Here is a 26,295-nt window from a genome sequence, read left to right as displayed (position 1 = left end):
TGGGGTGAAAACTAATACTGGTCAGTAGTGTCTGTGAGCTTGGAAGTTAGTGTTTAGATTGGGTTTGTCTAAACGTTTATGCAAATGCTGCAGTTTTGCTTGCCTTTCTTTGGATAAGGTCCTCTGAAGTGACTGCAAAATGGCTAAGTGTGAAAACTCTTCTAAAATCCTCTTGGCTTATGTACTGGTTTGTTTTAGCAATGTAAAAATGGTCATATGTAAGTCCTGTTCCAGAGATGCTGCTCTGTGTGGTATCAAGTTTTAGTTACTTGATAGTCATGTTGTCTCATTCTACTCTGCCTGATTTGTGTTACCTGGTAAACCAAAATAAATAACCTACTTCTGCTGGCTTCTCTTCTCAGGCTGCTCCTGTTTATATGGCTTTTTTTTGTTGTTGTTGTTAGGATTTTTGGTGCCAAGATACTACAGCAAGGAAGATGAGAAGGTTCTTAAGACCCGGACATGATCCAGTGAGAGAGAGGCTTAAACGTGATCTTTTCCAGTTTAACAAGGTATGGTGCTTTCCTTAAACTTCATGGTATGTGTGTGGAAGTCAGATCCATCCTGAGCCACTGCACAGGGTGCAGGGAAGGAAAAACTACTTGAGTGTGGGTGGAACAGTTAAATTTAGGAGAGGTGGTTTGTTCTCTTTTTCAGTTCTGTCCTTTTTTTTTCCCTGATGTGCCTGACTAGTTTTCTTCAAACTCACGAGCATGTTCTCAATTCTGGCTTTGGTTGTTAAGAAAGGGGTATTGTCCTGCTGGTGAGTGGCACTGGCTGAAAGAAGACATCTTCATAGCAGCTTTTATATACTCTTGAGTGTTTTGTAGTGTGTTCTGTAGTTTGTCCCGTTATGTGCTGTGACTGCTTAAGTTATAGGTAGTCTTTACAGTACTGCTACAAAAGCAAACATTTTTCTAAAGATACACAAAAGCCACAACTTATGATGCAGCTGAAGCCAGAGTTCTTTGTCCATTATTGTAATTTGGCTTTGTAAGTATCCCTCTCCTTTTATATGTGAATTTCAAAGTCTGTGGTAGAAATGTGGTAGCACCTACTCAGCACAATGGCCATTAATAATGAATTTGCTGTTATCTTAGTCTGAATCTGTATCTTGTTTTTTTTCCTTTCTCTCTGAAGAGGGAAAAAGCAATGGCTGTGCTACCCATCCTACACTGGGCGATTTTGCTTTTGAGCCCCAGCTGGCAACATGGTGCTTTAATCTTTGTAAATGCATACTATTAATTGCTATGCTAATGGCTGCTTCATTGGGTATCAGAAATACATTTGTAGGGTTTGTATTTGCAAGGTTTAAAAGGAATTTTGCTGAAAAGCATAATGGATAAATGAAGTCAGCTTAGGAAATAACCTCCTTGATTTGTTAAAATTCTAGTGTAGATATATACTTAAAGTGTAATTTTGGATATTTAAGCTGTATGTTTTAGTGTAATTTGGTAGTAAACCATACCATTTCCATGCATACCTCCCTCCTATTGGGGAGACAAAAGGAACTCAAGTGCTTCAGGCCCATTTTCTGCCTGTTCATGTAAGGAAATGCTAGTGCAGATACAGAAACATTTTCAGTAAATGAAGACCAGGATTGAGTTGCTTGCATTTAGTTGAATGCAATGTCAACTTCAGAAAAGATGTTCCAGGGATGGGTCAGAATTGCTTATAAGCATTTAAAATTGTATGTACCTTGGAAAAACCTTTGCTGTCTCAGGGATGTCTTCTTGAATATGCCTTTCTCTTATGAGGATGTTTGGCTAAGCTTAATGTGCCTGAGACAGACTAATTTGGAAGATGCAAAACAGGGTTGAAAGAACTAGCTTTTGCAGCAGAGGGAAACTTCCAAATACATGAGAAGTTGGCATCAGGATTTATGACTCCATTTGATTCAATCCTGAAGGGAAATATTGCATCTTGTTTCTAGGGAGGAGACTACTTCGGACACTTCCTAATGTTTTACTGTCATTAACAACTTGGTAATTAAAGACCTTGCAAAATGCATTTGCACTTTTAAGCTACAGTAGCTTTTTCTTTTCTGACAAGAATTGGAAAGGGAATGGACATTATCCCATTGCCTTGTACCAGAATCTTTTACATTACACTTTTCTTTCATAAAATTTTTGGTGGTTTGGTTTTTTTTAAGTCTAGTGTGTCCTATTCCAGTATTTCCAGACATAATGGATCATTTGAAAGCCTCTTTTGATACAGTAAACTTCTACTCACAGCTAAGTAGACTGAGAAGATGTGGGAAAGTCAGGCCTTAATTCTGATCTGTTGAAGGCTGTGGTTTCAAGCAGCCAAGAAATATAGTGCCAAGATCACCCTTGTCTAACGTGCTAGTAAAGCAAGCACATTAGTGCTGGTAAGCAGGTTTTTAAATGCTTGTTATTTGAGGTCTGTGAAACACTTCTGGTTACGAACCTGCTTGGGAAATATTTTGTGGGACTATGAAATTGCTGATCAGAGAAATTGCACGGTGTATTTGCACCTCTTTGGTGTGTGATGCTGGTAGTAGCTAAATCTGTACCTTAAAAGTGCTGGGGATACCTGCTCTCATTGTTTACACTGAACTTGAGCATGAATTCATGATGTCAAACAAGTTTCATGTCAATATGTTGGAATGTATTTGGCCATGCTGACCTAGTCATGGACTTAAATTTAAAAAGTAGCCTTAATTGGTGGTGGTGGGTTCTTTTTTGTTTGTTTACTCCCCTGAGTGTAAAAAGGTTGCAGTCTTTTTACTGTTTCCCTATTGCATTGCTGTTCCAGATAAGAGGTGGTCCAGGTGGTTTTAAAGGACTGATGGACTTTCAAACTGTTGTCAAACTTGTGTTTGTTTCAAAAAAACACCTTCTTAAATTCTGGTAGTCACTTAGCTTTGCATATCTGTTTCTCTGTATGAGTAAGAACTTCCCATACTTGTGTGTACCTGTTGCAAGTATCTGTTTTTAGCTCAGTGGATAGAATGAAGGATAAGGTATATGGACTTGGCACCCTACTACTTTAAGTTTATCCTGCTTTTGGAAGTAGTATCTGGATGCCTTTGGCTCCGTGCAAGCCCTGCAGAACAGACATGTTCAGGCTGGCATTGTCAGACTAGATAATGGGTAACTTACAGGTGAACCAGCCTGTCTTACAGCTGAATGTTACCAAACTGGGAACACTGAATTTAATTTATGGCTTTGTGTTTTTTTCCCCTCGTTTCAGTTTTCCTAGCCCTTTGCTGATGGGTGTGATGGATAGTTTACTTTAAATCTGAATTAGTGTCTATGTGAAATAGATTTAACATAGACTCATTGTTTCTTCAAAAGACACATTAACAAAGGTGCAGGGTTTGTGTTACCTGTGGTCGGGTTTGTCTCTGCTTTGTCAAAACGACCTGAGAGGAGAAGTGGAGAGAAATGAAAGGAGGAAGACAGCACTGAATTTTATCTTCACAGCTTTAGTGTGGGCTGGGAACAACTGTTAAGTTTGGCCGCATTTTTCCTGCAGTAAATACGCCTGGCATGAGGCATTTATGTTAGTTAAGGCTGCTGACATCAGGCAAACTTCTACCGAGTCTGACAAATCTGTGATCTGAGGAAAATGAAAACGAAAGCTCCTACCTTTCCTCAGAGAAACAAAGGCCCCTTTGAGGAGGGAGGGCACATTGCGGGCACTCTAGTTTCGTATTTCAGCTCTGCTGAAAGGCTCCATTGTAACCTCTCCTGCCTTCTGCCCCCTCACTCCCCCTTGCTGAGTTTACCTGCTGAGCAGGTGAAAGGATTGGCTGATGAAAGCTGCCTGAGAGAGGGAAGGAGAGGCCAGCGTAAAAGCTGACTTGATGTGATTTAACAACTGGGTGTAAATAAGCGTTAAGAAAAGATCTGGGTAATCAGGACAGTGAATGTGAGTGCCTTGTCCTGGTGGTGTCAGATACAGCCAAAAAGCTGCTGCCCTTCTTGCCTGGCTGTGGAAACGAACCACATGTCTTATGGGCATCTTGGTTGAAGATTCAAAGCTATCAGAAACCATGAGTAATTTACTGCATAAGCAGTTGTGTAACACACTGTGGTTGTTACTGATACCTGCCTCTTGTGCTTCTGCATGTGTTACTGTTTTCTACGGTAGCCTTCTATTAGTAAGGGTTCACTCCTGGATGTAGTAGTTACTGTATCTTTTGAAACGTGGCTATGGGCTAGAAGAATACTTCAGATTTTCTTTTGAAGGAAAACATGGAGGAAAGATTGCAAGATTACCCTCCTATAATTGTTACTGAATGGCACACACCTGGTTGTGCAGTTCATAGGTCTCCTACTTGAAAATTAAAGTTTTTATTGACTTGTCTAATGTGTTTACAAATTAACACATCAGGACAAAGATATAATTTGGCCAGCATTAAGGCTACTATTGAGAGCTTCCTTACAGGCAGTAGAGTATTGTGTAAGTCATGGTTTTCTATTATGAGAATTATGGCTAAAGCCTTATCTTCTAGGCTGGAAGACATCTCTGAATAAACACTGTTTCTAAGGGACGTTTCATTGAAAATGGCACCTCGTTGTGCTGATGACATGGCAGTGCAGTGACTGAAAAAGCTGCAATTAAAACTATCAGTGGAATGACACTGGTGTTTCCCTTACAAGTTCCTCACACTGTTTTGGAGAGGAGTAGAATGGTGTCTGTTGCCCACGCTACACCTGATGCAATTAAATGTCTGATTTGTTGTTAAGATAACTTGTTCCCTTGAATCTTCTTTGCAGAATTGTATACCATGGCTTCATACAGCTTTGACAATAGGAAGCCTTTCTGTCTTGTTTCAGGAGTTACCATGGCACAGAGAAATTCCTATTTGCCTGTGCTGGAATAACAAACTGCCTTGTTTCAATTCAGAGTCCATAAATAAGTTATTAATTTCATACTCTAGGAAGTTTTATATATGTAGCTAAGCAAAGGCTGGTGAGCAATAGCTTCAGGGGTGACTTAAAAAATAGTGGCTTCTCAGAATTTGTATTTAATAATACAAACAACATTTAAATTACCTTCTTAGGATATAAATAAGGCTGGAGATTAAGTTATCATAAAGGGACATAAACTCAGTGGTCTTGGAGCCAGTAGTATCTTAGTTTACTACATATAAAAGGTTAAAAATGAGTAACTAATCCTTTGCCCAGCCTTATGAGTTGGCAAGTGGAAAATTGGGAAATGTTCTAGTATTTCCAATTTCGTATCTTCTAAAATGGCTCATCTTTCCCTAATAGGACCTTAGACTGGGGTAACTGATGATTTAGAGGAAGTCTATTTTTATCATTTATGAATTGTGATTAAATGGCTAATACTGAAGCAGTCTGGCAGACTATGGAGTTAACCATATCCTCATTTGTCTGTGTCTTTGAGCAGGAACAATAAAGGGGCATTAAACCACTTTGTTGCAGCTGGGAGCACCTCAGGCTGATGGTGTGACCACAGAAATGAAACTGGCTTTATTTGATTCTCCTGCAAGGGATTAAGTTGGGAAATCACTCTACAGGAAGTAAAGTCCAGGTGTTACTTTTAGGTTGAATAAACCAGAAAGCCAATTCATGTGGTAGCTCTGTCTCAAAGACATGATGGAAATGAGGATGGGACTGAGGTGCAATAGTTTGTTTCTGTAGATGAGCAGTGCTTTGCTTCTTGGTGTGTGAGTGGTCCTCAGGCTGTTTTGTAACAAATGTCTATTCTGTTGATGACCAGCTTAGCTTGAAAGAACACATTTTCCAGAAGCTGGGACTGTGAGGATAGCCATGTTTTCCAGGAAGTAGCCCTGTTAATCTTTGGCCACACCAATCCCTCTTTATACAGCTCTATTTTGTTGAACACTCATGCATACTTGTTTTGTCTATATCATCATAATAGCTGTACATTAGCACTTCTAAAAACTTGACTGAACTATTTCATAAGTGGTTTAGTTGCATCCTGTATGGCAGAACATGGTTCCATAGTGTGCAAATGCCTGGTGTGTACAACATGCATCCACATCTTGGTGCAGTGTAAATTGGCTGCTAAGGCTCAGCAACATAGTACTCCCCATGATAGTGACTAACATCTTTTTATTACCAAATGGCATAGAATTATTCTGAGGTGGCCTAGCAGGCTCCTGCTCTTGTTAAATTCCACTGTTCCTTGTGCTACATTTGGAAAATTGACTTGGATACATTAGTTTTCCTGACTGCCCCATAGGAAAGATGCTTACTTTTCTTCATGAGCACTGATACTCAAAAGTTCTTCATAACTTTGCACCATTTCTTGATGTCAGTCAATAAGAGAAGGTCAGGAGGGCTGACCCTTGTGGAATTTGGCAGATAAAGCTGACCTTACAGTATGCAGTATTTGTGTCAGACTGTGAAATTGTGCTGAGCAGCTGGTTTACAAAAGTAAAGTTGATGTGAAGTGATGGAGTGTATTGTGCTGGCTGAGTAAGCTGTGCTTATGCAGAGTTATTTATAATCTTAACATAAAGAGCTGCTTGGGTTACAGTTTTCAGAATATTTCTCTTTCATTTCTGTTATACTTCTGCATATTCTGGCTGCAGAGCCAGGGGGTTTTGGGATAGATACACCTGTAGGTGGTTATTCAGTGAATCTAACCTGTTTGAACACTTCTCAACAAAAAAGCTGCCACAAAATGCCATATTTCAGACTGCTATGCAATATTTATCTTCTGGAGTTTTTTTTTATCTGTATACAATGCCCACGAAACATCCTGTTGATGATGATTTTTCCTTTCTCTCTGCCAGACTGTGGAACATGGATTTCCCCACCAACCCAGTGCACTGGGCTACAGCCCATTTCTGCGCCTTATGGCCATTGGAACGCGCTCAGGAGCCATCAAACTGTATCCTTTTGGACAGCTTGGGCTGGGCTTCTCTGAATTCACCACAACATGCAGCTTCAAAGATACTGTAAAAAAAAATCAGACTAAGTATAAATTTGCAAACAAGGCTTCCTGAACGCTGGAACAGTTGAAGTGGTTTGTCTGATCAGAATGGCATTCTTTTGCCAAGAGCTGAATTATAGCTCAATCAGAAGCTGAGCTGATGCAGGTATTAGACAAGGCTCTTTGCTCCTGCTGTGCCGAGGGCTAGACTAGATCTGGCCTAAGTTTAGCAATCCTTCATGTTGTAAATTTCAGGGTTGTTGTTTAAGTATTTGGTGGGACAGAATTCCTTTTTTGTGTGTGTGTTTTGTTTTTGTTTTTTGTTTGTTTAAAGCAATGCTATTTCAAAGGTTAAAACTGAAGTCAGAAATCACTTCAGCTTCCTGAGATTTTGACCATCCAAGCATCCAAAACCTAAACATTGAAGCTGGTGACTTTTTAAGCTCATGACACCCAGTCTGACTGTAGTGTCAACGTGAGGTGCTGAGGTGATTCCCATGGCACAGTACCAGCCAGGCAAGCCTTGAAACAGGCATATTGCTCAGCCCAGAAAGGAAAAGTTGGTGCTGTCTCTGCCTGCTTAATCATTCATTCCTGGTGGTGTTTGTGTTCAGAGGCTGGACTCCACATTGGGGCGGTAGCCATCTGTCTCTTGGTTACAAATTAGTTAAGCAGGATTGTACTGTCTGGGAAACCACTAAACATCCCTGAGAAAAAAAACAAAACCAGGGTCCAGGCACCTCTTCTGCATATGCTCAAAGGGTGAAATAAACATCCATGTTCTGTAGTGTGCAAAGCCTGCCACGAGAATATAAAATCCAAGTAGATTTGCATTGGTTCTTTTCAGTCCAGGCCACTAACTGTAAACCAGGGTTTCAAACTAATCTCTTTTCTGCTTGCTTGCAAGCTTCTTAGCAATTAATTGTAGCTGTGGGTCATCTTAAATACTGTAGATCCTCAACAGACTCTTCAGATATGGTGCTCCTGGTGTGGAGTTCATGGGTTTACATGAAGAAAACAATACTGTAATGCAGATTCACTTTATACCTGATCAGGTAAGTGTGTTTTCAGTACTTCTGTGACCTAGGTAGACCTCACTCAAACAGGTGATGAATTTGTTCCAGGCAACTGGGCTCCTGTTACCAAGAATATTCAAATGCTACTTGGTCAGAAATGCTTATCCCAGTGCATTTGGTGCTTTCAGTAGCACTTGTTGCTGTGGAGATGCTCAGTAAAACTTAAGAGTAGCTTTGTTTGGAACTGTCAGTCATTTATCTCAAGCAACATATTGGGAATGGTAATAAGGCCAGAATAGCTCAGGCAGTCGGCAGCAGAAGTGAGAATTTCATTTTCCTTTTGCAGCCCCTGTTCTTTCTGTAGGCCAGGGTGGTCTTTCTTCTGCAGAACAGATAGAACAGTAGCTGCTGCTGGACTGATTTAATTATTTTTCAGGAGTTCAAAACAGTACTGCTAACCTCTCCTGCTGTTAACCTTGTTGCCTTTGTGTCTCGGGCTATTGAATCTTGCTCCTGGGGATTGCTGAACAGTTATTGCCACAAACTAAAAATAGGAAAGCAGTATTTTCCAAATGTTTGGTGGCTGTCTAACCACTCTCCCTTACCTTGACTGGCAGACTGGTGTTTTGGCCACATACTTAGTTTCCTAATGCCCCCAGTATAGCATGAGTGGCCTCTCCATGAGAGGGATTTAATTCTTGAGGCGGTTTTGGATGTGTCTGCTTAAATAATGGTATAAACTGAAACTCCCACGGGGAGTGTTGCAGCAGGTGTGGCTTCAGCAGGTAAAATGCTTCAATTTGAAAATACAGCCAGCAGGGCTGGGCTCATAAAAGGACTCTGACACAACCCTCCAGAATGAGGTTGGACACGAAGAATGCAAGGAGTGTGGTGTAGTAGACTGTATCAGCCCCACCCAAAGCTGGGGTGTGTTGCAGCAAACCGTGCTGAGAGAGAAGGTGGCGAGCGAACAGCCTGCAGCTGCCTGGCTGAGCTTCACAGCATAGCCTGATCAAGAGCCTAAATCCTTGCCATCCCACTCAGTGATAACTTGTGCCTTTGTCCTATATAAAAGGGTTTTCAGCCTTTAGGCTATTCCTTGTCTCCCCCAAATCCCTTGCTGTTAGCTAAGTGTGTTGCTGCAGTGTATACCCGCTGCTATAAAGAACTGTAGCTGGCTCCTCAGGGCTGTTGTGGCAGGGAATTACAAACAGCAGCAACTTTATTGCTAGATTTACTGTGTTATATTTAATACTGAGTCTGAAAAAAAGCATGTTGTGTGGTTTCGTAGTGCCAGCTGGTGACATTGCTAGATGATAACAGCTTGCATCTCTGGAGCCTGAAGCAGCACAGTGGAGCATCTGAGCTGCGGGAGGAGCACCGCTTCACCTTGAAAGGGCCACCTGGGTAATCCATGAGAGCTTTTGAGTTAGTTTGGGCATAAGCAAGTAAGAAAATTCTGCTGTTGTCCCAGCTAGAGCTTGTCCTGTTCTTACAGATCCTCATTGCTGTGAATCCATTAAAGGGGTGTCCATGGAAACCAAGTAGAGTTGACTAGGGCCTGGGAGACCACCTTTTAAGAGTGTTTTACCACTAGAAAGAGTGACATCTTTTCTTGTTATTGTGCATCCACTTCTGTATGAACAGGAGTGTTACTTTTAAGGTTAAATAAATCTGAGCATCCCTGAAGTCCAGGTTTAAAATAGTGCTGCGGTTTTAGTTTCATTTCATCTAGCTCATCTTTGGGTGAGCTATTTTTAGCTCCTTTGGGGGACACTTAAGAGATATTTCTGTAAAAAGGCATCTGGGACTTTGTCCACACACTTGTCAAGAGTTTTTGATATAATTTATCTTAAAGCTAGTGTTTTCCTCCTTCAGAAAAATAATGCCTGGCTCAAAATACCTGCCTATAAAACAAATTACAGTTGTAAATATCTTTGAGTTGTTACTTCTCTCAGGTTCAGTAATGACAGTCTTCTTGCATGCAGTTGATGAGAGTCTCTCTGCCTCCCCAGGTCTCCACCAAGTGCCACGCAGATTACAGCTGTTCTTCCCCATTCCTCACGGGAAGTCTTGTATCTTGGCACAGAGAGTGGCAACATCTTTGTGGTGGAGCTTCCATCATTCAGGCTGCTAGAGGAGAGGACCATAACCTCTGAGGCTGTGCTGCAGTGGTGAGTGAGCAAGCAGACATTGCTGTGTAGAGGTGGAATCCCATGAGCAGGCATATCTTTTGTTAAAAGATGTCACCCTCGATTATGTTCTGGGGCCTCACTGTTGTGTTAAGCATTGTTCAGATCTGCATGACTCCTGTGAAAATAACTTTTGGTTCTGGTATGTGTTAAGTAACAGTTTCTCTCCTGGCCCACCCAGTACTGTCAGTGTGGAGGTACAGCATGTGGGTAGAGCTATACAGGAGACACTTGAAGTAAATCTGCAAACCTCATGCCCTGTTCCCTGTGTTTACTTTTGCGAAAGTTGTGCTTAGCTGGAATTGCCCATTTATTGTTTTGACCACTGGGAGAACTTCTGATGCTGCTTTGTCCAAATGAGAGTTTTGTCCCTCTGGAGATTCAAGTACTGCTGAAAACTGTCCTACTTCATGTCATTGTTGTTTCCTCCTGACATTTCTGTATTACCTTTATTCTGTAAGGGTCACAAGAGAATAGGGCAAGTGAGTCAGACTGTCTTTACACTCCTTGGATCCAATCCTGGAATTAATTATATACCTTGGGTTTTCCCTGAAGAAAATAGGCTTGAATGTATCTTCATGTGGCAGGCCCAGTGTGATGTCTTGTAAGATTTCTCTGCTGCTTGAAGGATATGTGGAAAGATTGTAGTTATTCTCTTCTGTCTCAACTTCTTGTTGCTTAGTTTCTTATTCTTAGGCCTTAACTGTTACAGTCATATTAAGTTGTATCAACTTTTCTTGGTTTTCTGCTTCTGCAGGGTACCAGAAGATTCCTGTAACAGGCGATCATGTGAATTGGTGGAAGCTCTTCGGGAGCATCCTAAGAACCCTGGCCAGATCCTGATTGGATACAGCAGGGGCTTGATTGTTCTCTGGGACCTGCAGAATAACAAAGCAACACATCATTTTCTGGGCAGCCAGGTATTAATTCAATCTGAAGTCAGGTCAGGTGGGGAGGAAGGGCTCTTTTCTTCTCAGAGCACTCTGAAGACAAATAGGTGCAGGGAGAGCCTGGCAAAGTTTGGGGTTTTTTTACTAAGAATGCATTGGTTTTGAGGAGGAGAGCAATCACTGTATGTCTTTCTCTTCAGCAATTGGAGAACCTGTATTGGCAGAGGGATGGCAGTAAATTCATTAGTTGTCACTATGATGGAAGTTATACCCAGTGGCCAGTATCCAGTGACAACAGGCAGCCTGAGCCTCTGGAGAACGTGATGCCTTATGGTCAGTAAGTGAGGTTTAATTGTTGCATATTTGTATAAACTCAAACTCATTTTGAGCTTCTGTAGGGTATTCAAGATGTGTTTTCCCTAGTGTTTCATCCTGATGGCAAAATACAGCGTTGAGTGAGCCTAGACTAAGGGATTTCAGTCCAGTTTTTTCCTTGGATTTTACTCCTTTACACTGAGTTCTGTCCTGAACGTGAAGAGCAAATATGTTGAAGGAATTTGTGCCCTTTATGAAGGGTGTTGGTGATTCAGCTCTTTGTTTTAGTTCTAGTGTCCTGTATAGCAGGGGTTGCTTGGATCTTCTGTAATTAATAGTGAGCTAAGTGTACTTTTTGTCGACCTGAGCAGTGATGAAATGATGCCTCTGATTTGCTGAAACCCATCAACTGGGGATGACCTCATCTTTCAAGCATATAGAAACTTCTAAAGCTCTATGACCTTTCCATTAGCTTCAGGAATGCCTGTGTTTTTAACAATCCTTTCTAATTAATAAGCTTCTCCAGCAGCACTTCCACTCCTTGTTTGTTAGCCATAATGGTTCAAAACTTCCCCTGAGTCCAAGCCTTGTTTTGCTGAGGAGTGCTCAGTGTGTCCCTGAAGAGTTCTTGTCTGATGTGGCTTGGTCTGGGGAGGTGGTGCCTCCTAATTCAGGTGGCTCCCTTTGACTTGGAGGCTGAGGTGACCTAGGTGAAACAGAACAAGGAACTTCATAATGTAAAGATGCACATATTCAATTATGGCAAATTACTCTGTTCTCTTAGGTCCTTTTCCTTGCAAGGCCATCTCCAAGATCTACTGGCAGACAACAAAAAATGGGTAAGTTGGTGGTGTATCCCTTCACTCTCACCTCTTTAAAGACATTTTAAGGGCTCTGTGCACAATATGTAAGAGCCCTTTAGAGTAACGTTAGAACTTTTTGTCACAGTTTAACTTGCTTCATGGCTTTGAAATTTTGCATACTCCTCACTTCAGCATACACTGCTCTGTCTTTCTCTTAAGGCTTCCTTACATAATATTCCAAGGAGGGATGCCCCGGGCTAGCTATGGTGACCGGCACAGTATCTCTGTTGTCCATGGCAGTCAGCAAACAGCCTTTGACTTCACATCACGGGTGATAGACTTCTTCATAATCTTCAGTTCAGAGCCTACTGCAGGTATGTGATGAAAGGGCATTACTAAGGAATTAGAATAGCTGTGTACGTGTGTGGAAATCTGCCTGGTATAAATAGCATTGGAAACATGAAGGAGGTCAGTTGTTTCGGGGTTTTTTGAGACTGCAACTGAGAATCAGGGAATTATTTAGGTTGGAAAAGACCCTTTAAGATCAAGTCTGACTATAAGAGATTTGCCATTTAAAAGTGAAGTGTAAACTACTGGTAGAAACAATGGGCTGGTTAAAAATACCCTGCATTCCTCTAAAAATTAAGCTACTCCATTAGTGAGAAGATTCCTGAGGCTCATGTCTGTGTAAGCTGGACACTGGACGTAACCAGGTCGTGAAATGAGTTTGCTGAATATTGCTGTTTGGAAATAGCACTTCAAAGTAGGCAATAATTAAAACCAGAATTTACTCCCACTGAGACAGTGTTTCATTTAATTACTACCTGGAATTATGACTGGGGCTCTGGGTAATAAATCAGCAAAGGGTGACATAAAATCAACGGTCACTATGGAGAGAACTTAATTTACTCACTGCTGGTGAACCTGAATGTAAGCAGTTCTAAAACTGAATAGCACTCATTCCGTGGCTTGTTCAGAGCTTGTCAGATTCTTGCTTCTGTTGAAGGGCTTTGTTGCACTTACTTCCTCAATAGCCATATTATTATTTCTTGTAATGGAATTATAAAGGTTATTCCTTGAGAACTGTTTGTCTAATGGTGTAGTTCCTGCTTCTGGTTAACTTGAAGTAACTCTGAGTATAAAATACTATTTCAAGCTCCACAAATGTGCAGTATTGGAAGCTGGGTCAGACCAAATTGCATAACTCTAGATGCTTTGTAGGGGCTTTCAGGTAAATCTTCTGTTAATGAATCTTCCCATGTTTTCTAGTTTCTGGGATGCCTAGTAGACTAGTTTCCAAACCTATTGTCTATTGTGGTGGAGGTGATGACAGCTCCCAACTACCCACCGTGCAGGTGTGAGCATTCAAATATGTAGATGCAAGTTGGCTCCCTCAGGCTTATAGTACAAAGCAGAAGACACATCCTGGGCAGGATTGTCTTGGGAAAGTGGGCACAAAGAAACAGCTACTGGATTTCTCCTGACTCTCTTCCCAGACTTTAATAGACTCAAGTCACTGAAAAACCAGTAAAGAAATAAAATGTAACTGAGGTTAAGTGCCTGGGTGTGTTTGTTACAGGTTTTACCTACACAACACTGACTTCTATAAGCATCTTGCAAATGTGGAGAATCTCTAGGTCTAAACCCTCAAGCTTAACAAAGCCATTAAACTTGAGGTATTGTTTAGCTTTTATCAATAAAGAAACTAGACCCTTGTGCTTTCCATGAAGTTGTCAGGGCCAAGATTCTAGGTGATGGAAGTATTAAAGATGAAAGTAATTAGAGGTTTTTAGGTTAGAGGTTGACTAGTTAAAGTGCAATACCTGGATATGATTAGAACTCCTTTAGTATGAAGTAAATGAATTCAACAGACTTTATATTTAAACTTCCCAAGGATTGAATTCTCTAGTTACCATGACTTCTAGTGGGCACAGACAGGAGCTGCTACAGGAAGCTGAAACCGTTGCACTTAGATGAGGAAGTTTTTTTTACAATAAAGTGAGGTTTCTGTGGTTGACAAGCTTCTTTGTGGCTGACTGCCTAAGCCTAGTGAGTCTACGTAGCTTACCTTGTTTGCCCTTAAGCACTCTTCCCTGCAATACGAAGGTATTAATTGTATACCAAAGCCACTTAATTTAATAAGCACAAAGCTTAGGCATTGCAGTATGGTCATTGCTGGTGACTTTCCACTACCCTGAATATGCTGTGGAAACAATTTTTTAAAGGCTAGCACTTCCTGTTTGCTTTTTTTTTAATTAGCAGGTGGATGAGTATACGGCAATCATGACAAATTCTAGGGTGCCTGCTACTTCAGCAACTTAACATAGATTCTTGCCTTAAGCAGCAAGCTCAGATGTGTGCCTTTACAGGGAAAAATATTGTTAAAACTATTGTTGAAACAGTATTTGGTTAATGTTGGCAGCATGAGTTGGAGTGCAGGGCTGATCTTGTATAATGTAGTGTGAGTATGGCATTGTTTATTCTGTTTAGAAGTCCTGTAGGCAGTTGCAAGTGACAGCATGTAATAAAGCAAAGTAAAACTGAATGTAGGACATTTTTTCATTAAGAAAATGATTAGCGGTGTGTTATGGCTGTGGCTAGTCAAAGGTGAAACTTGGGTGCCTAACTAGAGTGATGCCAAGTGCTAATTACTTGAAGTTAATGTTGCTGAGTGAACAGCGTTGGTATGTGCTTGCTTATAGACGTGTCTTCTTGCAAGTGTATTCCAGGTAATCAAACAACTAAAGGAGGAGGAAAGTCAGAGGTTAGCAGGGAAGGTCACTGAATAGCTGCTAATTTGCTTATGCCTCACTGTTCTATCACACCACCTCCCCTCAATGTGACACACCACAGCTATGCATTCACTTGGATTTCTGTAACTGTGTTAATTGTTTATTGGTGTGAACCAACCTGGTTTTCCTCACCAGTTGCTTGTGGCTGTCTTGCAAATGTTACTGCAATACTGTTCTTGTTGACTTTTTTTCACTTTAATTCTAGTTCCACTGAAAAAATCTGAAATTCTTGACTGTCAGGTGTCATCTGTAAGGTTACATTAACAGATGTGTTTTGTTTGTACTCTTGTCTAATATACTTAGGAATATAGATTGGCTGATGCACACAGTCTTTAGGAAAGAAAGTCCAGAGGATGTATTGCAATGTATGAGAAGCAGGGAAAATGAGAAGAAAGAGAACTGAATTGTAAAGACTTGTTAGTCCAAACACAGAAGCATTCTGCAGGACCTAAGGCATTACTGTGTATAAGCAGCTTAGCTTCAATGGACTGTGGTCCTTCCACAGTGCTAAATGGGTCACTGCTGGGGTGGATGCATGTCTGTCCACCTCATGTTTGTAATTAGCTGTAGGTGAAGTCCTTTGAGTTACGGTGAATATGAAGTTCAGTTATTTAGCCATTTACATTGTTAACAGATTTTTTGTATTCTGCAGTGGAATCTATAAAAAGTTACTCTTGACAGTCTGAGGGGTGGTGTGAAGAAACAAGATTTTGCAGTAAACTCTTGGTATCTTGAAATCCATTAATATTAGTGCCTCCAGAGGCTCAGTTAACACAGAAACACTGCCAGCAAAAATGTTTGTGTAGAGCTCTGTGATAACAATTTTCATATAAGCCTTACAGAAAGCTTGTTTCTTTTAACCTTGGATGGTCATTCCTGTCAGCCTCAATGAATTTTGTTTCTGCAGAGTTTGATGACCCTTCTGCTATGGTGGTGCTGGCAGAAGAAGAGCTAGTGGTTATAGACTTGAAAACTGCAGGCTGGCCAGCAGTCCATCCTCCATACCTGGCTTCCCTCCATTGCTCAGCCATCACGTGCTCACACCACGTCTCCAACATCCCGCTGAAACTGTGGGAGAGGATTATCAGTGCTGGGAGCAAGCAGAACATTCACTACTCAAATATGGTATGGCAGCTTTTAATGTAGATGTCTTCCCATGCTTTTAAGAGCAGCATGACTCCTCAGAGTGTGGGTGGTCTGTGCTGCCAACTGCGTGTGGAGGGATGAGTCCCAGCAGACCTTGTCCTGCCTCTTAATAGGGTCGAGAGAGGCTTTTTCCCAGAGCACTACCAATACAGAGACTTGCACTGAGGGATTAAAATGTAATATTTTTTCAGGCTCTGACAAGCTAGAAGGGAAGTCTGAGTGTTGCCAGCTGTCAGTGGTAACAAACTTCTCATTTAGAAGCCTGGAGCTTTCGGCACAGCTTCTTGAGGAAGTGTGTAGAGTATCTTCTAAAAAGCACAGCTGGTGTCAGAACAGGAACATCTAATCAAAACAAAAGCCAACAGCACGGACCATTTCACTGCCACTTGCACTGAAGTTCATGCTCTCCTGCTGACTAGCATATTCTCTGCACAACCGTCACTGCCTAGGAAGTCACAGTCTTCCCTTACTGTATTTGTAGCCCTGGCCGATTGATGGTGGCACCAATATAGCTCCAGATCCTCCGCAGAGGGACTTGCTTCTAACAGGGTATGTACTGAACTGGTAACGGTCAAGGAACCCTTTCCAGCTACTGTTCTTCATTATGAACTAACTGAGGCTTTCCTGTGGGATTAAAGTCTGCTCATCTGGTAGGGAAAAGGCTGTAACTTTACAATATAAATTCTGAAAGCTGGGCTGCTAGCTTTGCAAAGCTACTGCTCCTGAGCAAACAGGTAACCCTGCAGATAACCTATAAAGTTGGCTTATTTGTAGTTCTGATGTGTTATCCATTCTCTCCCACTCCCAAACAATGTAGAAATGGAGGCAGTAATCCAGACTGGTTCAAAGGGTAAAAGTGGAGCTTAATCTTGCAGGTTTTGAAGGGTTTTACCCCTTACCTTACACCGCTCTGAATCTCAAATAAGGAGGTTAGCTTGGACTCCTGTCTGCTTTGGTCAGCATGAACAGATCTTGCTAACCAGTGGAGGTAGCTAGCAAGAGATAGTCCCATTGCATTAAAATGTAGCATTTTCTCTTCAAAGCACTTTTGAGAATTTCTGTGGGCTGTTCAGACTTCATTCTTGATGCAGCAAGCTGTTGGAAGTCCTTACCCTTATTCTGGAAGAATGTTGCAGTTTTTCACCTGGAGAACTAAGATTAAAGCTTGATGTCTTTCTTTCCAGTAATAATATCTTTGTGAGGTCGAGTTGTTCCTTCTGTATGCAATGTTTTTTTTACTTGTCAGTGCTTTTTGGAGTAATCTTGATTTGTATGCTGGTGTCAGATCATTGAAAACAAATGGGATAAAAAAACAACCTAAACAAACTAAACCCTCCAAGAAAACCTCCCTCTTGAAGCTGTAAGTTGCCACAGCTCAGAGCCTTGTAAACAGTGTAGTTTAATGTTTGGTTGTGTGTTTTTCTCTTCTGTTTTATCATCATCTGGGTGATTGTGCTCCTGTGTGATGTTTCTATAACCCTTCCCCATACAGGCATGAAGATGGCACCGTGAGGTTTTGGGATGCATCTGGTGTCTGCTTACATCTCCTTTATAAGCTAAGCACAGTGAGAGTGTTCCTCACAGATGCTGATCCCAATGACAATATGAACACCTTGGGTGAGGATGAATGGCCTCCACTCCGCAAGGTAAGACACCTATTGCTTGTAAAGCTTTCTGAAAACTTGAGGAGTTTTGATTCTTGTCCTGGTTATTGCATCTGCAAAGACCAGCTGCTGTGTTCTCTTGCCTAGGTTGGTACCTTCGACCCTTACAGTGATGATCCTAGACTTGGGATCCAGAAGATCTACCTGTGTAAATACAGCGGATACTTGACTGTAGCTGGTACAGCGGGACAGGTATTGAAATGCAGTCACCATGAACCTTGGTTTTAGTGTAGATTGTCACAGTGCAACTTAGAGATGTGTTTAAATTGGAAGTCATAGAATCATGAATTTCTGTAGTCATAAATTGATCCAGTTGCTGAAAACATGGTTTTGGGATTCTCTGCTTTCTCTGATCTGTATTTTGGACTTTCATCTGATTGATGTTTATCAGTCCTGAGAGATGCTGTAGTTTTGCAGCTGCTGAGAAGGCAGTAAAAGCTGGAGCAAAGTTTGTTCTTTTCCTTGCAGGTACTGGTGATGGAACTGAACGATGAAGATGCAGAACATGTTGTGGACCATGCTGAAGCAGATCTCCTACAGGACCAAGAGGGCTATCGATGGAAAGGTCATGAGAAACTAAAGACTCGAGATGGACCTGTTCGATTTGAAGCTGGTTTTCAGCCATTTGTCCTTGTCCAATGTCAACCACCAGCTGTGGTTACCTCATTGGCCCTTCACTCTGAATGGAAACTTGTGGCCTTTGGTACCAGTCATGGTTTTGGCCTTTTTGACCACCAGCAGAAACGGCTGGTATTTGTCAAGTAAGTGTCTACTTTTCAGGTCTGTGTTAGTCCCCTGTTAAGGATGGCGTGGAATAGCTAACTAGAGAAGCTGTGCCTTGTTGGACTCTGTCCTTCAAAATCTTCAGGAATATAAAGATCTCATGACATTCATATGTGTCTTTTTGGACTGTTGGGAGTGATTGTGACCCAACAGAATGTGACCATGTGCTTACTATCTCTCTTTCAGATGTACGCTGCATCCCAGTGACCAGTTGGCCTTAGAAGGCCCACTGTCTCGGGTAAAATCCTTGAAGAAATCCCTCCGTCAGTCCTTCAGGCGGATCAGAAGAAGCAGAGTGTCCAGTAGGAAGCGACGAGGAGGTAGTGGAAATACCTCAGAGGTGAGGGGTCCACCTTTTTGGGGTCCTGTCTTTTTGCAGCTTGGAGCATGCGGACTCCTGAGTAGACTGCCTAGAGCACAAGGTGGTCTGCAGTTCTGCTGTGGTTTCAGTAGCTATTGCTATGAGGGCAAAAATGGGAACTTCGAATGCTGCTGTTAGGTAAAAATAGTCACATTTTTAGAGAAAATGTGTTGTCTGTTGTTGAACGTATGATGCAGAATATACCTGCTCACTGGTACAGTGGTGCTCTCCCTTTCCATTGCTGCCACTCTTACTGTGTCTGTCTCCCCCCTATGTTTCTGCCTGACTGACCAAATGTCTCCTCATCTTTGAAGGTGCAAGAAGCAAATGCCAAATTTGACCAAGAGGCACTGCAGGAAATGGAACTGGCTCCAGTCCAGCGGAAGATTGAAGCCCGGTCTGCAGAAGACTCTTTCACTGGCTTTGTGCGCACCTTATATTTTGCTGATACCTTCTTGAGAGACAGTGAGTAGAAAAAACACCTCTCCTTTCTTCCAAATGAGTGGTTTTTTTCTCCATCTGCCAAGGAATGTATTAGGATTCACTGCCAGGAAAATTCAGCACCTCCTGTGTCCTACTTTGTGCGATGCTGAAAAACTAATATAGAACCAGAGCATATGTTGTCATGCAGAATTGTTATTTAGCCATTCTGGCTGCTGGCTAATCCAAGGCAAGTCTAGTTCATCTTTGGGTGTAGTCTGTGTGTATGGTTTTCAAATATGCTGGAATGACATCTGGCCTTTTGAGTATAAGCTTTTCCTTGTCTCATTACTTTAAAGTTCACCCCTGTCCCCACCAGAGCCTTATAATTTTGGTGTGAGTGGTGGGTGGCTGTGCATCAGAGCCCAAACTAATATTATGCACAAGTTTACTTTGCTCATATGTGATATAAATACATAAAAATTGGATGCAACAATTGTAGCATCTGCTGGAACTGCAGTCTGTTCCCTTGACTCATGTGCCATTATCAAGGCTGCTGATGGACAAGTGTTGGGAAAAGAAGTGCTCAGAACCTGTAGTTTCCCTGGCAAGTCTGCCCTAATATAAAGATATTTAGTCTGTAAACAGAGGGAGGATGTATAAAGCTAATGGAAAGCAGTTCTCCAAAGATGTCACAGATGGTGCCTTGCTCATGAGCTTTCTTGTTGCTCCAGGTTCCCGCCACTGCCCATCCTTGTGGGCAGGCACCAATGGAGGTACAGTCTATGCCTTCTGTTTACGTGTTCCTCCGGCAGAGAGGAGGATGGATGAACTTGTCAGGGCAGAGCAGGGTGAGTATGCCTTGGGAATGCAAGGTCCTAATAGAGCTGAGCTATCACTCTTATAACCCAGAGCTACATGCAGAAAAGCAAGATAGTTCAATTACTGCTGTTTATCAGTGCGAGTGGAGCTGAATGTAGCAGTGTTTGAGCTAGTCAATGCTAACTGAAGGCTGAGCTCCAACATTGCTTGGGATGCCTTAGCCTCATTTCCCACTGACTTTAGAAATTTTATAATGTGTGTCAGCTGTCACTGAATTTTACCATCAGGCCTCAGTGCACATGTACCTTGTTCTGAGAGCTGGGCCTGCTATCTTTATCTAACAATGGTTACTGTTTAACAGGAACCAGTTCTGTCCAAATACCCTTTAACTACTAAATTTTCTAGGCAGCATTTCTATAGCCACATTGTATAGGTCTCCAGTTCTGAGAATGTGAGGGAGGTTCTAACACTGTTTTTTTTAGACTTCTGTTTGGTTTTTTGCTTATTTTCTTCCTTATCTTGCTTGTCTAGCCAAAGAGATTCAGCTGATGCACAGGGCTCCTGTTGTGGGCATACTTGTCTTGGATGGACGCAGCACTCCCCTCCCAGAACCTCTAGAAGTAGCACATGACCTTTCTAAGAGTCCTGATATGCAAGGCAGCCATCAGCTGCTGGTGGTATCTGAAGAGCAGTTTAAGGTGAGTTTCACCCAGAAGATACGTATAGACTGAGCATAAAATATCGTTCCACTGAGCAGTGCTCAGTGCTTTAGCATAACTCTTGAGAGAGCTTATTCTTGCCTACCTAAATAACAGCCCTGGGACAGCTTTTCTGTTTGGTGCAGTCCATAAATCAGGTGTGTGCTGACAAACTGGGAACTGAGCATAGACATTTTATTCCTATATTACATTATACTCTTTGGACAGGGTTCCTTATGCTTTTAGGAAAGAGCTTTTGTTGTGGTTAGTACAGAGGCAGGAATTGGTAAACATTTCTATGGAGCAGCTAAAAAGTGTTTCTTGTTTTGCACACTAACCAGTCAGCAGAGAAGACCTGAAGGAGCTTGCTGTAGGCTGGCCCTGGCTGTTTTTTGTGTGGAAGAGCACCCACTTAGTGTAAGCCCTGTTCTTCTTCTCTAATAATTTGCAGCCAAATATGGAGAGACTTTGAAAGATTGAGGAGAGAAATACAGTTTTCAGCCTGAGGGTTAAAACTGCTTGATGTCAGAACTGAAACAGAATCTAGTACTAACTGTGGCTGATCACTTCTGCTCCCATGAGCAAGGGGGCAGGGTGATTCAGATTACACCTGTGTGCATTCACTGTGAATGAAAACATTGTTAAAGGAGGGAGCAGCAGATGTCCTGGGGTGTGGGCACTGCCATTGTGCAGGAAAGAGGTGTAAGGGTCTGGTTTCTCCTGACAGGTGTTCACGTTACCCAAGGTTAGCTCCAAACTGAAGCTCAAGCTGACAGCATTGGAAGGCTGTAGGGTACGAAAGGTGATGGTTGCAAACTTTGGCAGCTGCAAGACTGATGATTACAGTGAAAATGACCTGGCTGTCCTGACGAACCTGGGAGACATTCAGATCATCTCGTTGCCCTTCCTCAAGTTACAGATTCGCTACCCTTGCATCCGCAAAGAGGATGTGAGCGGCATCGCGTCCTGTGTCTTCACCAAGTATGGCCAGGGTAAGGGTGTGGGTCTCCCAAATCATCCACCTTTGTTGTGTGTTTGAAATGATGGAAAAGGGGTTACAGGGCTTAGAACTGGGTTTGTGAATATATGAGCATTATGTAAATACGTCCATTATGTTTCTGGCCAGTACCAGTTGCCAACAGGTGAGTTAATTCCATTGTTCATGCATATGGTGGTTTTGGGCTAACAGGTCAGATGTGCTCCATAGGCAGCTTCTATCTGGCCACCCTTCCCTTGCCTAGAGTCTAGAGAACAGCTCTTTGAGCAGCAGACACTCTGGAAATGGCCACATTGTGCCCCTTATGTGTGCCTGTGGCTCAACACTCAAATTGCAGAACTGGGATCCAACATGCTATGCTTGCTGAAGGTGGATCACTGCTTTGCAATTCAGTTTTTACATCTTTTTGTGTTGTTTTTCATGAGTCAGCACAGGACAATAGAGTTACCTCCCAGCATAATTCTCTATTGTCCAGTCTTGAGGCTAACCAATCCTTGGGAAACTGGGGTAGTATCTTCCTCAATGATTCCTCCTCACTTAAGAGAAAATGCAAACCCTTTCTGCCAACTAGAGGATGCTTAAATCTGTGGGTGTTTTTTTTTAATCACCTCTAGTTAAGGGGCTGTGTTCTTGAGCCTAAGAATTGCTTGTCAATTCCCAATCTGTAGGTTTCTATCTGATCTCACCATCGGAGTTTGAGAGGTTTTCCCTTTCAACCAAATGGTTAGTGGAGCCCCGGTGTGTTGTGGACATGCCAGAAGTTACAAGCAACAATCATGTGCACAACAAATCTGGCATGGAGAATGCTGCAAGGAAACCCAGGTAAACTCTGTGAAAGTCTTGTACACTGGTGTTTGAGTAGTGAGATCTACTTGACTGTTTTCAACAAAGATTTGTATTTTATAGAGAATGTTGTATTTAAAAAAAAAAACAACACAAAAAAACCCCAAACACAAACCCCCAAACCAAAACAGAAAGCCCCCAAAGCCAGTGAAGTTTGTTAACAACATTCCTAGATGGATTGATGTGAGGAAATATAACCTTCTCCCTGCTTTTTTTTGTACTTGCAATACAGCTCACAGGATGAAATAATAGGGTATTGGAATTGGTGTCCTTAAGCTAGAGTCCTAAACCCTGTGCTCTGGGTGGCTTTACTTGTTCACTAATGATGTGTCTGACTGACATCTTACTTTTGCATAATTCAGGGGCTGTGTGTTACTGATGAGGTTGAACTGTTACTCAGTGTTCCTTCTCTCCTCTTGGAACATCTGCAAATAACAGTAGATCTGACACTCATGGAGATCTCATAGGAGTTTTATTCAAAAAAATTTAAAAATGTTCACTGGTTCTTGCAGGCATCTGCATCACCAACATGTGATGGAGCCCTTTCTGCATTCTTGCTCAACAAACCAAAGCATCCAAACCAAACCAAAGCATGCACTAGAGCTTCTTGTAGCTGCCAAGAGTTTACATGAATTCTCTGTGTCCCTATGCCTCAGAGTCAGTGATTGCTTTCTGCTTCCCTTCCTTTTCTAGGGGATCAGGAAAGAGTTCAGGTGACTATGGAGAAGATGGTAAGCAAAAAATTATTGTACTGTATGTAGTGTGGTGATGTGTAAACCCCAAAACATCTTTCCTATTGCTACAGTTATTTTTTTTTACCTAAGAAAGGGGAAAATAAGGAGGGATGTTAGGGAAACATTGTGACCTGTCTGTAAATTGCATGTGGCAAGATTGCTTTGAAAAGATGGAAGGAAGATGCTGTGGGTAGATATGGTCTGAAATTACAGATGAGATCTCCTGTTAGCCAAACTATTATTGCTGGGAAATACAGTTCAATACATGAGAGGTTTTAAGGATTAGTTGTGAATCATTCAGTAAAGTCAAAAAGTACTTAATGAGGAAAAAATCCACATCCAGTTCTATTGTGGGTTTAAAAAAAATGCACATTTTTTGAAAAAGGGAAAATATTGTTAGGTAAAAGCCTTTTTCTTTTTTTAGAAAGGAAGTCTGGGAAGCTGATGGAACATGCCTTACTCAATGATGAAAGTGAGTGAGATGAAGTCTTGCTACTGATAGGGCAGCTGCCTTTCTGGGTGGGAAAAGAAGAAAGCTGCTGGGAATTCTGTGGGTTCCAGTAGTGGGTTCCAAGGAATCTGCAGTTACACTGGACTAGTAGAAATACTGGGTTTTCATGAATCCCTAGAAATGAGGGGTTGGACAGACAGTCATGCCCTTAGGCAAGGGCTATTCCATACAGCTGCATTCTCTGCTCTGATGAGAGAAGGATTTTTACTTTCAAGTAGAACTTGTGTAAAGTGACAGCTGGAACTGACTGTCCCTCTGGGGCTCTGGTACACTGGGACTGGCCACATTTCCTCTGGCAAATGGTTGCTACAGTCCTTTATACCAGCCTGTTCTGTAAAGACCTGGGTACTGTTGAAGAGTTGTTATTATAAGGTCTGACCCCTGTGTTGTGCGAGGCAGGTTTTAAAGGCTGTTCAGCAGTTTCAGCAGGGTGGTGGAAAGCAGCTAGGCTGCTGCTTGAAAGCTTATCTCTTCTGGTTTGGCTCACTGCTTTAACCCTCTGCTTTCCAGAAGTCCTGAAGGAGATCCAGAGTACTCTGGAGGGGGGCAGAGGGTGAGTATCAACCAACTTCTCTTCCTAACAGGCGGTGCTGGCAAGGGAGGGCATTTTTAGTTGAAAGCAGGGGGATGACCAACACAATGGCAAGGATCCTTGTGCTGGAATCTGATTAAGTATGTATCTTACAAACCACCAAAGGGCCATAATAAGAGAAGCAGGTTCTCTTTCACGTGTTGTCCCTTGACATTTTTTATGAATAATGCTTTGTCTCTTTCTCTCCGAAAAGCAGGAGAGATCACATTCCCACATCCCCAAGGAACAGGACTCTGAGTATTCGCATACAGGTTTCTATTTGTGTCGACCCATACTGATCTAAGGGCAGGCCACATGGGCTTAGTTGGTCGAGGATGGGACTCTGGAGTTTTAATCCTGGCTTGACACTGTCACTTGGACATGTTCAGTATCTCTGCTCCCATTCTGTCTATACGGTAGAGCTAAGCTACCACCATGGGTGCGGGGCTTTATCTTGTCTCCCTAGAATACTGATGTTCAGGTGACAGGGGCTACAGAAGTGTAGATAAAGAACTGTTGTTTGCAACGGATGCCGGAAGCTTGGTGGGATTGGTAACTGCTGGTGTGTAGGGATAAAGTGACTGCCTGACATGCTCTGCTCTGCGCACTTCCTCTGGACACTACCTAATCCTGGTCTTCTGTCAGCAGCTGGGAGTGGATGGGATGATTCTGCATTGCAGTAATGAGCCTTTTCTTGTGTCATTGCAGGAGCTATGCAGAAAGAAATTTGGCAAGAAGTCCATTAGGACATGGACTAAGTAATGGAGGAGGTAGGTGAGGCTAAAGATATTTCAGGCCTAGTGAAGTAGCCAAATGAAGCATAAAGTAGAATTTGGCTTCTTTATAAAATTAAACTTGTTTAAATGGTTTGTAATAGTGTAGAGCTCTGGTCTGAATTTTCTGATGAGAATCTGCAGGCTGAATGATGTATTAGAACTCCTTGAGCCACAGGAGGAAATATGCTGCATCAGCTTTAGAGTAAGAGCTAAAAGTCCTTTGAAGGCTCCTGCCTAACTCTTAACCTTACCTTAAAGCAAGCTGGAGAGGTAGCCAGACCTCATAGCAATAATTTCTTGAGTATATCAACTTATTAGCTCTGATACGTTTCCAACTTCTGGTTTCTAAAATGGCTTTTGCATCCTTTCCTCCCAAAGCAGATTGACCAGAAATCATCGTGGACTTCCTGGCATTGGATTGAGTGCCATAACACTACTGATTGGGCAAACCGTCCCTGGGGAGGGGCCAGCATTGCTCCCTGCACTGCAGGCCAGTGAGCTGCCACTTGCATGCATGTGCATGCCTGCCTGCCTCTGCCTCCCCTTTTAGTGCCTCATTAGAGACATCTCCTCTTGGAGCCCCCCTTGCATTAGGACAGAAGTGGATCACCAGGTCTGATGCACCACAAGCCTCTGAGTACATCTAACTTTTAAATGTTTGCACATTTCTCTTTTCTACTGGGCTGGGTTTTAAATTATAAATGTTACTGCCTTGGTGCAGGATTTTAATAAACGCACACTGTTACCTCCAACTGGTTTAAAATTATTTTTTTGTACAATTTTTTAAAATCATATGGGTATTTCAGTTTTAACGGAAACATTTTAGAAATTTACTTTTTAAAAAAACAATAATATATATATGCTAGATTCCTGTGACTGCTGTATGTGGTATCTGAATGAGTAATTTTGGTTTTTGTTTGTTATGGTACTGTTAACTGGCTTTATGGATTTGGGTAGAATCTATTTTTGTAGCCATTTAAAATCAGAGGAAAACTAATTGAACTTGATTTTTTTGTTTCAACACTACATTGCTCCTTTTTGGAAATAAAACTCTGAATTCC

General features: G+C 42.0%; 1 protein-coding gene across 1 annotated transcript; it reads left to right on the top strand.

Annotated features, from left to right (window-relative positions):
• The first annotated feature begins 408 nt into the window (after nucleotides 1-408).
• On the top strand, nucleotides 409-26,295 carry LLGL2 (lethal giant larvae homolog 2 (Drosophila)). The gene is made up of 25 exons (XM_010002645.1): nucleotides 409-512; nucleotides 6,761-6,858; nucleotides 7,874-7,955; nucleotides 9,208-9,323; nucleotides 9,932-10,090; nucleotides 10,866-11,028; nucleotides 11,199-11,331; nucleotides 12,098-12,152; nucleotides 12,336-12,490; nucleotides 15,816-16,033; nucleotides 16,536-16,603; nucleotides 17,547-17,700; nucleotides 17,806-17,910; nucleotides 18,187-18,479; nucleotides 18,688-18,841; nucleotides 19,177-19,327; nucleotides 20,017-20,133; nucleotides 20,636-20,802; nucleotides 21,530-21,794; nucleotides 22,468-22,621; nucleotides 23,336-23,373; nucleotides 23,801-23,848; nucleotides 24,398-24,440; nucleotides 25,167-25,228; nucleotides 25,613-26,295. Exons 1-25 carry the CDS (start codon nucleotides 438-440, stop codon nucleotides 25,618-25,620), a joined length of 3,081 nt encoding a protein of 1,026 aa, XP_010000947.1. The 5' UTR covers nucleotides 409-437; the 3' UTR covers nucleotides 25,621-26,295.

The sequence above is a fragment of the Chaetura pelagica genome, unplaced genomic scaffold (assembly GCF_000747805.2).
Source record: "Chaetura pelagica isolate M959 unplaced genomic scaffold, ChaPel_1.0 scaffold47, whole genome shotgun sequence".
NCBI classification, from domain to species: domain Eukaryota; kingdom Metazoa; phylum Chordata; class Aves; order Apodiformes; family Apodidae; genus Chaetura; species Chaetura pelagica.
This window is presented reverse-complemented; position numbering and strand designations above follow the sequence as displayed.